General features: G+C 50.1%; 1 protein-coding gene across 1 annotated transcript in view; it reads right to left on the minus strand.

The window, feature by feature from the left end:
* Positions 1-13,607, minus strand: part of LOC147711708 (heparan-alpha-glucosaminide N-acetyltransferase-like) — a 1,547,073-nt gene that overhangs the window by 478,181 nt on the left and 1,055,285 nt on the right. Inside the window, exon 13 of the mRNA XM_086920225.1 lies at positions 991-1,117. Within this exon, the coding sequence (XP_086776351.1) occupies positions 991-1,117 (127 nt within the window). The remainder of the gene's footprint in view (positions 1-990; positions 1,118-13,607) is intronic.

The following is a 13,607-nucleotide window of genomic DNA, read 5'->3' on the forward strand; positions in this document are numbered from 1 at the left end:
ATACCCAGAGTATCCATTGATCACCTTCTATATATACACCCAGATCTCTTGATCTGAATTATTACTAAACCTTGTGAGCCGGGGATCTGTTGGTCTCCTGGCCAATAGTTTTACTTGATTTTTTGACCTGAAGTTCGTATAGATTTCTCGACCAAATGTATCCCTAGATCCCCTCAACCAGGTTTTTTTAGATCCATTGACACAGATTATCTGTAGAACCCTCACCCAGACATCTAGACCCAAAGCATCTTTATATATTTGGACCGAAAGATCACCTGGCCTGGCATATCTCTAGATCTCCAGACCCCGAGTGTCTGTAGATCTATTGACCCAGATCATATCAAGATCTTTTGACCCAGAGTAGCTATAGATGGCCTGGTCCACAGTATCGTGAGATTTCCTGACCATGCGGATCTCTAGATCTCGCAGATCTGGAGTATCTCTGGGGTGCTTGGCCTGGAGTATTTCATGATCTTCTGGTCCAGAGTATCTCTGGATCCATTGAACTAGTGTATCTGTAGATTTTCTGAGCCAGGTTATCTCAAAATCTCCTGACTAGAAGTATGCCCAGACTCTCTGACCTGCCATATCTCTTGACCACCAGATTCAATACAAGACATGATTCATTGCCTTTAAGTACCAACTGCCCTTTGACATGCACGTATGGGAGCCATAATAAATATGAGTCAAGTGGAAGACATTAAAAGGGGAGATCAAGTGTCTTCACTAAGTCTCTTGATGCCAGTCTTGGACCTGTGGCAGCGGCTAGAGATCCATGCCTCACCTGTTCTTTAGGTGCTCATGGGGGTGCTGCCTGGTGACATTGAGTCTACTCAATGGAAGACATTTGAGGAGAGAATGGACGGTGAGCAGGGAGCATGCCCTTTTGACATACCCCACTAAATTCAAATCAATCTTTATTGTTAGTTTGGATAATTAAATCCATCAACAAAGTACAAAAATGAATTTAAATAACAAAAACGAAATTACCGTGCATGTAGGAAAGCCAAATATATGGTTTTCTCCCAGCAGCCACTTGTCAATGTAGGCTGCAGCTCCTCCGGTGCAGGTGGGGTATCTTCCATGATCTCCAATCCCTCCAGGCCCCAGGTAACCCCTGCGGGGACACAATAAAGTATGTCTATTACAGCTGCCAGGTGTGAGTACCACTAATGTGATGCCTTCGGAAGAGGAAGTGCCGAGACCTTGACTATCATGTTTAAAACAAGACTTTGCCATTTTATCCTCACTTCTCTGCTGCAAAAACCTTTTACATTTACAATCATACTTGGACACTGATAACCACTTTGCCCCCTGCTATGCTGCCCATCATGGTCCATAGGTGGCCTACAGGCTTCATTTTTTATTTATTCTAGCTGCATCTTTACCAAAGTGGAAAGTTCAATTTCCTTCTGTGGTCGAGAAGGGAATCCCTGGAAGAGGGTTAACGATGAAGGGATATGAAGCAAAACCTTCTCAGGCATCTCCTGGGGATGTCTCAAGGTATATCATTGTAGTTTCACGCTCCAAGTATCTTGTCAGAATTACCAATGTTAGCCTTATGACATACAGTTTGCAAGGTCAAATTGAGCTCTGACGAAGGGCCTTATTCTGATAGTAGGTGGTCAGACTGCCACCCGCAATCTCGGCGGTCAGGAGAACGCGCAACAAGCAGGCAGTGGTCTGATCACCCAGTTACGATGCAACTGCTGGCTGCTGGTTGCAAAATGCTCATTTTCATGGCAACTTGTGCTCCTGCCCAGGAAAAGGCCAGCAGACCAAGCTACTGTGAACAGGAGCATTTCCTGCACATCCATGGACCGTGTGTCATGCAAAATGTGGTTCATGGCACATAGTGTATGGATGTGAGTGGGGGGCACCTCATGTGCAGTGGCCAACGCGGGACAGGGTCCCTGTTTGGACCCCCAAAGTCCATTCCTGACAGTCTGTTTATGGCGATGTTCCTGCCATGAACAGGCTGTCTGTAAGAGATATCATAATACTGATGGCAGTGCCTGGCTTGGCACTGCCTCTATTCAAGACTACGATTCCGACCGCCGCACTGTCAGGATCTGAAATCCTGTCAGAGGCGGCGGTCTATTACCTAACAAAATTGGGTCCAATCGCCAGTCTTGTAATGTGACAGTCTGACTGCAGGGCTGTCGGCGGTGGGACCTCCACTGACATCCTGTCTGTGGTGGTCCCACCACCATCGTAATGAGGGCCCAAAAGAGATAGACAAGCTTTGATGTTGTCCTTGAGTGGCATATCGCAAAGGGTTTATCAGAGTGGGACAACTTCTGCTTAAAATCGATTACTAATCCAAAAGCCTGCTGCCCTTTATGCCAGCAGATGCATCAAGAGTGCTAAGGAGTGGTTGGTAATGCAATCTTGATGACCAGACCAGGGTGGGTGACTACTGCCGAAGAGGGTTTGGAGACAGTGGCTGTGAGTGGGTATAGAGGGGTGGATTCCTTTGTAAATGCAGTGCTCCACAGGTTCTGCAGTTCTGGAAGCTTTTAGGAGAATTACTTCTTGGGTCTTTTGGTATTCTACAGGTCTGACTAATGCCAAACCCTAGGCGGTGAACTCCGCTCGTGGAGTTTGCGAAGTTTTCCGCACTCCGAGGTACGCGGACCTCGCGAAGTTTCGAAAAACTCCGCCCACGTAGCGGAGTGGAGTTTTTTTTCTCGCTCACGTTCATCAACGCCAAGTTGACGAGCGTGAGCAAGGAAAATCAACCTCCCGGTGAGATTTTTCCTCGTTTGCAATCGTCAACATCAAGTTGGGTAACGCAAGGGTGGAAAATCTACCTACCGGTGAGATTTCTCAATGCAGGGGGGGTCATGTTTCTCATTGCGAGTGGTCGCAAATGCTCGCAACTGCTCGCATTGAGAAACTACCCGTTTGCATTGAGAAATCGCCCGTTCGCATTGAGAAAGCTGCCGCCCGAGTAAACATCTATTCAAGTGGCAGAAAAGGAAAGCAGGGACTGCTTGTGAGGTGCAAAGTGCCGTTTGCAATGATTGCACAGGGTGGACAAGCATCCAGCACTGTGCTATCACCGCAAACTGCATTTTTCTATCGACTCCGCTGCTTGTGGAGCTCCGCGTAGTGTAGCAGAGTTTTTTTTTCTTAACTTCACGGAGTTCTGCGTAGTGCAACACCGCCCAGGTGTGGGAAGCAGCAGTTGCGGTTTGCCAGAAAATAGACAAGGTTCCTGTGGGATGAAGCCCCTATTTACAAACTTGATTTCAGAATATGGATTTAAAATTTGACATTATATTACAAGGCGATTGGTTGGCTGCTGTCAAACAACATCTAAGGAAGACCAAACAAAACAGGTTTTTCTGAGAGAGATGGAGATAATCTGCTGTTCATTCACTGATAATCAACACTAATACATCAAAGCAACTGTAGAATTCATCAACCATATTCTTCAGAAATTAATAAAAGTTTTCGAAAGGCCTGACTGTGGATTTTGAAATAAAATTGTCAAGTGGCAGCTTTGGTAAAGCATCTGGCGAAATTCATATTTCTCCAACCCTAAGCGAAAATGACTGTCGAGAATTCAGAATGAATAGTCAAATTTTGAGACACTTAGAGGAAATGTTTAATTATATCCTGGCATAGCGATACAGTATAATAATAATGCACTTAGGAGATTCTAGCAGTAATCATTTACATTTTTAAGTAAATAGAAACATTTAAAATCTCAACTAAATTGTACCCAGATGGTGTGATTATACACACTCTAACTTTAATGTAGGAGAAGGATAACTTGGATCTTAGGATAGCAAAATTTACTAAGTATCTATTTATAAAAATAAAAAAAATCAAGGTCATATTGGGAACACCACTGCCCCTATTCTGGTAGGGCAGTAGGTGGCTGTCTACTATATTCATAATGTAGGCTCGTCACTGCCAAAAAGCTATTGAAGTAAATATTTATCTCGATCGGTGGTACCATAAATGGCAACGGTTGCACGATGCTGGATCTGAAATGGTAATGGTGCACGATGGTGGGTCTGAGCGGGAGTGACCGCTCGAGCCTGCCCAGGCGAGGTCGCCCCACCTACGACGCTCCTGCCTGCTACTGCCAGCACGCTGCCCTTCTGCCGGCTGCCCTGCTGATGGCTGCGCTCTTCCTGCTACCTCCGCCTTACCGCTGCCTGCCTGCCTTCCACTGCGTGCCTGGTTCCCTTGCCGCCTGTTGCTTCCCCGTGTTATTTTTCTGTACCCCTGCTGTACCCCTGCTGTGTGCCTGTAGCCTGGTGCTTCCCCGTTTTATTTTCCTGTACCCCTGCTGTGTGACTGTCGCCTGGTGCTTCCCCGTTTTATTTTCTGTACCCCTACTGTGTGCCTGACGCCTGGTGCTTCCCCATTTTATTTTCTGTACCCCTGCTGTGTGCCTGTTGCTTCCCCCGCCCGCCGCCTGATCACCCTTCCCTCTGTTTCCCTCTCCCCCGCTTCGGCTGCCCTCCGGGTTGCTCCTGCCGCCTTCTTCCCGCCACTGCCCTCTGGCGCTCCGCCCCCTCTCCTGCCCATTGGCCGCCCCGCTCCCGCCACCCAGCTGAACCGCCCTCCCGGCTCCTCACTTATGACGCCCCCGGAGCGGACGCGCGCAGCGGGAGCGCCGACTGAGCGCAGAAGGTGCGCCTAAGGTAAGCCCGTCTGCGCCCGTCCGTGCCTGGACCGGGCACAGTGCTAGGACCCCTGGTCCCCGCAGACCCCAGCCCACCCGCCGGACGTACGACGCCGCCACCCTCAACGCACTCAACACCGGCCGATTCACGGGATGCTACCGAGCCACCCCGAGACGCACCCACGGACCCTTCAGCTGCCACGCCTGCAAGTTCTCCTGCATCCGGACCTGCCTCGCACCAGCACCCGCCAAGCCGAGCACCAGCAGCAACCACCTCAAGTGCATCCTGCTCAACACTCGCTCCGTCCACAGACACGCCATCGAACTCTGGAACCTCCTCGACACCACAGCTCCTGATGTTGCCTTCCTCACGGAAACCTGGATGAACGCCTCATCAGCGCCCGACATCGCTATCGCCATCCCAGAGGGCTACAAGATCACCCGGAGGGACCGCACCGCCAACCAGATGGGAGGAGGCATCGCCATCATCCACAGGGACACCATCCACATCACGACCAACACCGACGACACCCTGACTACCGCCGAACACCTACACTTCCAGATCCACACCGACCCGAAGACCACCCTCAGAGGCACCCTGATCTACCGACCCCCGGGACCTCGCACTCAATTCAGCAAGGACATCGCCGACTTCGTCAGCCTGCATGCCCTCCCCTCCGCTGACTACATCCTCCGGGGGGACATCAACTTCCACCTGGAGAACAACAACGACCGCAACACTATCACCCTGCTCGACAACCTCGCCAACCTCGGACTCGAGCAGCTGGTGTCCACCTTCACCCACCTTGCTGGACACACACTCGACGCCATCTTCTCATCCAGCAAAGACACCGCCTTCAGCCACGCCACAGGACTCCACTGGACGGACCACAGCTGCGTCCACTTCACCTTCAGAAGAACGACGATCCACCACCACCAGCAACAGGTTGCTCGAAGAAGCTGGAACAAGATCACAGCAGACCAGCTTGCCGCTTCCCTGAGCCAGCACCCTCCCGCCAGCTCAGCGAACCCCAGCCAGGCCGCCGACAACCTCACGAAGTGGATCAGCAACTGCGCTGACGAACTCGCCCCACTGAGGACCCCGCCCAGCAGACCCGGCAGCAAGAAGGCCCCATGGTTCACCGACGAACTCAAGAGCTCCAAGAAGAACTGCCGAGCCCTCAAGAAAGCCTGGAGAAGGGAACCAACACCGGACAACATGACCACCCTCAAGCTTGCCACCCGGAAGCACCACCAACTGATCCGCGCCACCAAGAAAACTGCATTCAAGGACCGGCTGGACAACAACGCACACAACTGCAAGGAACTCTTCAACATCGTGAAAGAGCTCTCCAACCCCAACGCCGGAAACAATGACATTACCCCATCGCAAGACCTCTGCAACTCCCTCGCCTCCTACTTCCACAACAAGATCGCGGACATACACAACAGCTTCAGCACTCAACTGACGCACGCCACGACCGCACCAACGCCCCCCACCACCACCCTTCGCACCTGGAGTCCGATCAGCATCGAAGACACCGTCCGCATGATGAACTCCATCCACTCCGGATCTCCGACCGACCCCTGCCCTCACCACGTCTTCAACAAGGCCGACGCTGTCATCGCACCCCACCTGCGGGACATCATCAACACCTCCTTCGACACCGCCACCTTCCCGGAGAGCTGGAAGCACGCCGAACTCAGCGCTCTACTAAAGAAACCAACAGCGGACCCCACCGAACTCAAGAATTACCGCCCAATCTCGCTCCTCCCGTTTCCAGCCAAAGTCATCAAGAAGACCGTCAACAAACAGCTGGCCGCCTTCCTCGAGACAAATGGATCCCTCGACCCCTCACAGTCTGGCTTCCGAGCCAACCACAGCACCGAGACCGCCCTAATCGCTGCCACCGACGACATCCGAGCCCTGATGGACAACGGAGAAACAGCGGCCCTCATCCTCCTAGACCTCTCCGCTGCATTCAACACTGTCTGACACCGCACCCTAGTGCAGCGCCTCGGCAACGTCGGAATCCAGGAGAAGGCACTGGAATGGATCATCTCCTTCCTCAACGGAAGAACACAGAGAGTCCGCCTCCCACCGTACAAGTCAGAGGCCACCGAAATCATCTGCGGCGTCCCTCAAGGATCCTCGCTGAGCCCCACCCTCTTCAACGTCTACATGAGCCCCCTCGCGGCCATCGCACGCCAACACAACCTCAACATCATCTCCTACGCCGACGACACCCAGCTGATCCTCTCCCTGACCAACGACCCCGCCGCCGCCAGAGCCAACCTTCACGAAGGGATGAAAGACGTAGCCGAGTGGATGACGACCAGCCGCCTGAAACTGAACTCGGACAAGACGGAAGTCCTCATCCTGGGCTCCTCGCCCTCCGCCTGGGATGCCACCTGGTGGCCCCCCGCCCTGGGCACCGCACCCAAACCGACAGACCACGCACGCAACCTGGGCTTCATCCTGGACTCCTCCCTCTCCATGACCAGACAGGTCAACGCTGTCTCCTCGTCGTGCTTGAACATCCTGCGCATGCTACGGAAGATCTTCCGGTGGATCCCCACCGAGACCAGGAAGATGGTCACCCAGGCCCTCGTCACCAGCCAACTGGACTACGGCAACGCCCTCTACGCCGGAACCACCGCCAAGCTCCAGAAGAGACTCCAGCGGATCCAGAACGCCTCGGCCAGACTCATCCTCGACATCCCACGACACAGCCACATCTCCGGACATCTGAGAGACCTGCTTTGGCTCCCCGTCAACAAAAGAATCACCTTCCGTCTCCTCACCCACGCACACAAAGCCCTACACAATCAAGGCCCGAGCTACCTCAACAACCGCATCAACTTCTACGCTCCCAAACGCCACCTCCAATCAGCCAGTCACGCCCTCGCCGCCGTCCCCCGCACCCGAAGAACAACTACAGGAGGAAGGTCCTTCTCCTACCTGGCCGCCAAGACCTGGAACTCCCTCCCTCCCGACCTGCGCCTGACCCAAGACCACCTCTCCTTCAGGAAGAAGCTCAAGGCCTGGCTGTTCGAGCAGTAGCAGCACCCCCCCCGCCGCCAAGCGCCTTGAGACCCTCCGGGTAAGTAGTGCGCTCTATAAATATCTTTGATTGATTGATTGATTGATCTGTAAATTGTGGGGCCAAGCTAAAGTAACATGGTGTGCAAAATGGGTTGGGATACGGCCCGAGTAAATCCAGTGGATGACATTAATTCAAGCATTCATCCATCACTTTTTTGTATACTTTAGTGTACCACCCTAAGTGGGGCAGGTATGCCCAAAAGTGAGCCCTGTGCACACTGTCACAAGAACCAAGCTGTCTGTATCTGGCTGATGAGCCCATAACTTGGGTGAAACCGGTCCCAGGCTGCTTTTTTTCTGGTTCAGGTAAGGCCTGGTCTGGCAGTTCGGGCAAGACTTTTCCGATTGGATCAGGGCCAAGACAGATTTACATATAGCTGGGTCAAAAATGAGGTGACGGTGTGAAAAATAGCGATTAATTGGGATGTGGCCGAGTAATTGCCAGTGACTGGGTTTGGTTCAAGCATTCCATCCATCACTTTTTAGTATACTTTAGTGCATCGCCCTAAGTGGGAGGGGTGTGCTTAGCGATGGGTCCCATGCTCACTGCGTCACAGGAAACAAGCTGTACCCGGCTGATCAGCCCATAACTAGGGTGAAACTGGTCCTAGGCTGCTTGCTTGTGTTCCGGTTCAGGAAGGGCCTGGCTTGGTAGTTTGGGCTGGACTGTTCCACATGGAAAAGGGTCAAGACTAATTTGCATATAGCTGGCTCCAAACTGAGGTGGCATGGTGTGCAAACTAATGGTGGCTTAGAATGCGGCGCCAAGTAATTACCAGTGGCTGGGACAAAATTCAAGCATTCCATCCATCACTTTTTTGTATACTTTAAAAATGCAACCTGCAGTATATCTGTAGCAAACAAAGTCTGCATTCATTCTCCCCCTCAATTGGGATTGTTTAGACGGACAATAAGCTTACTATGGACCTTATAACTATTTCTCCGGTAACCCTGATTCTACCCAGTACCCATAACAGGAATTACTGCGACTACTGGGAGGTCTTCTGGTGAACTATCTGCCAAAAAGATGAAGGAATCAGTGCAGTAAATCTGAATTTCAGTATTTATGACCAATTTTCCTACAACCTGGACGATCCCTGCCTCTCCTGAAACACCCCTGCCTCCAGTTTCGGTAAATTCATTTAGCCTGTGTGGAAATACTGAATCCTTTTGCGTCCAACTCGAAAGGGGGCGCCTGTGGGGAAGGGCATCTTGTAATGTGCAGAAAAACGTTGCACAGGCAAAGGTGACGTGTAACCCTTCTGTCCTCCATCTTTAAAAGTGCCATGGGTTTTAGCGGTTTCTGCTCTCATTGAAACCTGGTCAGACCATGTCATTATTTTATAACAGGCTCCCAAATGCCTGGGGATCTTTTCATTTCTTGCTCGTTTCATCTGGAACTTTCTCCACCGTCATTCTATTCTGTCTCTTTTGGCCTTTCGAAATGCCTTACAGGTCTGTTTGCTTTTCACACAGACGTCAGGGCTGTTTCACGAGTATACAGGGCGCTTCTCTTATTGCTCCATGAAACCTTATTTTGTGTATGCGCAATTTACACAAGTAGTTCCTAACATAACATACTTAGGGAAGCTTTGGAAATTATCCAAAAGGCACCAAATGGTAAGTTTGGAAAGCTTCTTATCTAGGGGGTGTGTAATTTTCTTCTAGATAATTGTACAACATTTCAGAGGAGTTACACAAAATTACCCCAAAGGCAAAATGGCATTTTCGGCAATATTTTTGCGTAAAATACATCATCGTGTCCATTTTGAGCACGAGGGCGCATTTCACGCTAAAAAAGTAGTACAAAATCCACAAGCACCACAAATAGTAGCCACTCATGTTCTGGTCGTTGGCATTGTTACCATGTGTTCACGCTAAACCTTTGCCATGAACAACATATAATTATACGACACGGCATGATCAAATACATTCAGGAATTATGCGTAACAAGCGAACGGTGATATTATTCCCCATAATGGAAATTTCACTCAGGCCTACTTCTCGCCGACCCTGAAATCAAAACCTTCATTTTGGTCTCCCCTTCTGTTTGGACTCCTTGGCGTGCCCCATGCACTGCCCTCCCGGTCTAGGGAAGTTGGTTAGCCCCCCTCACAATAGTGTCGTGCAGGCCCTGGCTTCTACCCCAGGGGGCCTACCTCTACATAACGCCACAGACCCTGACCCGGTGCAGCGCCCTGGCCTGTACCAGTGTCTAGATCTACATGACAACACAGACACGGTGCTGAGCCTGGCCTGTACCCCAGGGGGCCTAGCTCTACATGACGCCACATCCTGCTCTACATGACGCCACAGAAAGAGTGCATCGCCCTGACCTGTACCCGTGGGCCTAGGTCTACCTGACGCCACAGAACTGGTGCAGGCCCTGGCCTGTCCCTCAGAGTCCAAGCTCTACATGACTCCGGTGCAGCGCCTGGCCTATATGCCAGAGTGCCTAGGTCTACATGACGCCACAGCCTGCTCTACATGACGCCACAGACCCCGTGCAGCGCCTGGCCTGGCTGTACTCAGGGGTCCTAGCCCTACATGATGCCACAGACACCGTGTAGCGCCTGGCCCATACGCCAGAGGGCCTAGCTCTACATGACGCCACATTCTGCTCTACATGACGCAACAGATCCCGTGCAGCGCCTGGCCTGAACGCCAGGGGGCCTAGCTCTACATGACGCCACAGAAAGAGTGCAGCGCCCTGACATGTACCCATGGGCCTAGGTCTACCTGACGCCACAGAACTGGTGCAGGCCTTGGCCTGTCCCCAGAGTCCAAGCTCTACATGACTCCACAGACCCCGTGCAGCGCCTGGCCGGTACCCAGGGTGCCTAGCTCTACATGACTCCACATACCCCGTGCAGTGCCTGACCTGTACCCAGGGGGCCTAGCTCTACATGATGCCAAAGACCCGGTGCAGCGCCTGGCCTATACGCCAGGGGGCCTAGCTCTACATGATGCCACAGACCCTGTGCAGTGCCCTGGCCTGTCCCCCAGGTGGCCTAGCTCTACATGACCCCACAGACCCGGTGCAGCGCCTGGCCTAAACGCCAGGGGGCCTAGCTCTACATGACCCCACCGACCCGGTGCAGGCCTGGCCTAAACACCAGGGGGCCTAGCTCTACATGACCCCACCGACCCGGTGCAGGCCTGGCCTATACGCCAGGGAGCTTGGCTCTACATGACGCCACAGACGCGGTGCAGCTCCCTCCTGCAGGCTGACCGCGCGGTGCAGGCCCCATAGCTCCACATCCATTAGCAGCCGAAGGGTGGAGACGCGCTCTGTGATTTATGGCCTCATACTCGGCTTCTCATCCTGCAATATTGGACAATCTCACTCTGTCAGGGCGGCGGGAGGATGAGGAGCGGCCCTGCCACATCCATCCTGGCTTCCCCAGCCCCTTACTATCAGATATTGACTTTCCCAGTCATATCATTTCCTTTCTGATCGATTCGCCTCTAAGATGCCCTAATGGCTCTGAGGATATGTGACAAGCGACTTTCGCCTCCGCTTTTGAGACTTACTGGAGCTTTCTTCAACTGGAGTTTTTGACACAGCCTGCCTGCACGTTTCTCTCCTGCACACTTTCCTGTGTCCCAAAGTCCCTAAACTGCCCGGGGCTGAAACATTTTACCACTGACATCAGAAATTAGGGGTCCTATTTAAAGATTGATGGATGGGATACTGTGTCACAAACCTGGGGTATATCATATCCTCAGTATTACAAGGTGTGTTATAGCCTGTGGCACTTATAATAGGGCAGATGGGTTGTTCACCACATTTTGACAGTGTTTCCCATCCTCCAAACTGTAAATAAACCCTAAGATTGTGATTTAAAAGTCTCTTTACTACCTGGGCTATATACAACGCCACGGGGGAGAGAATCGTACCTTCATCCATGTCAATTAGGCAATGCCCGGGATAGCGAGGTAGCCCGTCCTTTGATATTCCTGTCCGCACCCATCCTATCCCCTTTTTCTCAGGAAGTAAAGAAAGGATTGAGATCCCTCTTTGCTTTCTGTTGTTTCAACTCTGAAGTAACCATATCCTGAAAGAATGAAAAATAAATCTGTTCAAGGCCAAAGTGTAGGACAAATGATCAAAACAGTGAGGCATCAGGATTCATATTTGGGAGACCGGTTTTCCTGGAATTTTATGGAAACAACATTCATAATCCCAGCCTGAACTTCTGTTTCTCAAACGGCAAGTAGCAAAATAATTTAAACACAAAATCCCCAGATTACTGAAATTGTAAAATGAATTCACAGTGTTTGGGTTTTGCGTAACAGCAAAAGAGAACACACGTTTATAAAAGCTGTCCTGAACAATCCCCTTCCGCCTCCTTGATGGCATTGATTTGTGTAAACTGAAATGGCATTCTGCTTCTGCACAGGTTGACAAGCTCATTGGCTGGTGCATGGGTCATCAAACCATCCAAAGTGATTTACCTGCCTTGTAATTCCCTCCACCAGCCGTTTACAAAGGTCCTGCTTCTGGTCGGGTCTACCTTGATTTGTAGATCCGTATCACCCTGTATAACCCAGACTCCACTTTTCAGCCATTGGCTCATTCACCAAACAAATCCATCTTGCACTGAGTTGCCATTGCTAAAATATGGACTGATGTACAAAGATCTTGTGAAGTCACAAACTATACTGTCCTTTCGAACTCATAAAACACATTTTTCAACTTCTTCCCTGACGCAAATAGGAGGAGGTGTGAAAGGGGCAACTCTTTCCTGTTTACGAATTACAAAGGTATGTACCAATTGCTGTGACCACGACAGCAGTCACAAACCATTGATCGCTTACCAACGCTTGAGCTGGAGTGGTAATTCATTCCCAAGAGGGATCTTTTCCTCTTGGACAGCGTCCTCTTTGTGAACAATGCTGGGCGCCCTCGGTTGGTGCCAGTGGTTAATTTGTAAAAAAAAAAAAAGCATTTGCAATGCAATAGGTCTCACATTAGGACAGTTTGAGCTATAGGTATTGTAAATAACACATTTTTTATTCATGTGTTGGTTTTGAAAATAGCGAAATTAATAGCTTTGTCATTTACAATGCCAATAGTTTTAACTTTCGCAAATGTGACACCTATAGCATTTGTAATGCAATATGTGTTGTATTTACGTGACTTAGATGTATTGATATTACAAATAACAATGGATTTTATTTTTTTAAATAATTAATACTTAAATAAAAGCTATTGTAATTTATAATGGCAATAGCTTAAACTTTTCTAAATAACTTTTTTTGAAGATTATGTTCAGTGCATTTTATTGTGACGAAAATACAAGAACAGAAGTGAAATATTAACATCTTTTTGTGACATTTGTAATAAAGCTTGAAACATTGAGAGAACATATTGGAACCAGTAGTTGTTGAATGGTTACACAGTTTGATGATGTGGTGGCGCTGAGTGATGTTGTGGTGGCGACGAGCGATGCTGTGGAGTTCAGTGATGCTGTGGTAGTGCATAGTGATGTTGTGGTGCCCCTGAGTGATGCTGTGGTGGTGCTGAGTGATGCTGTGGTGATGCAATAGATAGATAGAGTAAGTGCGATAGATAGATAGAGTGAGGGCGATAGATAGATAGAGGGAGGGTGATAGATAGATAGAGGGAGGGCGATAGATAGAGTGAAGGCGATAGATAGATAGATAGATAGATAGATAGATAGATAGATAGATAGATAGATAGATAGATAGATAGATAGATAGAGTGAGGGAGATAAATAGAGTGAGGGCGATATATAGATAGACAGATAGAGTGAGGGCGATATATAGATAGACAGATAGAGTGAGGGCGATCAATAGATAGATAGATAGATAGATAGATAGATAGATAGA

This window comes from Lissotriton vulgaris, chromosome 5, assembly GCF_964263255.1.
Source record: "Lissotriton vulgaris chromosome 5, aLisVul1.2, whole genome shotgun sequence".
NCBI classification, from domain to species: Eukaryota; Metazoa; Chordata; class Amphibia; order Caudata; family Salamandridae; genus Lissotriton; species Lissotriton vulgaris.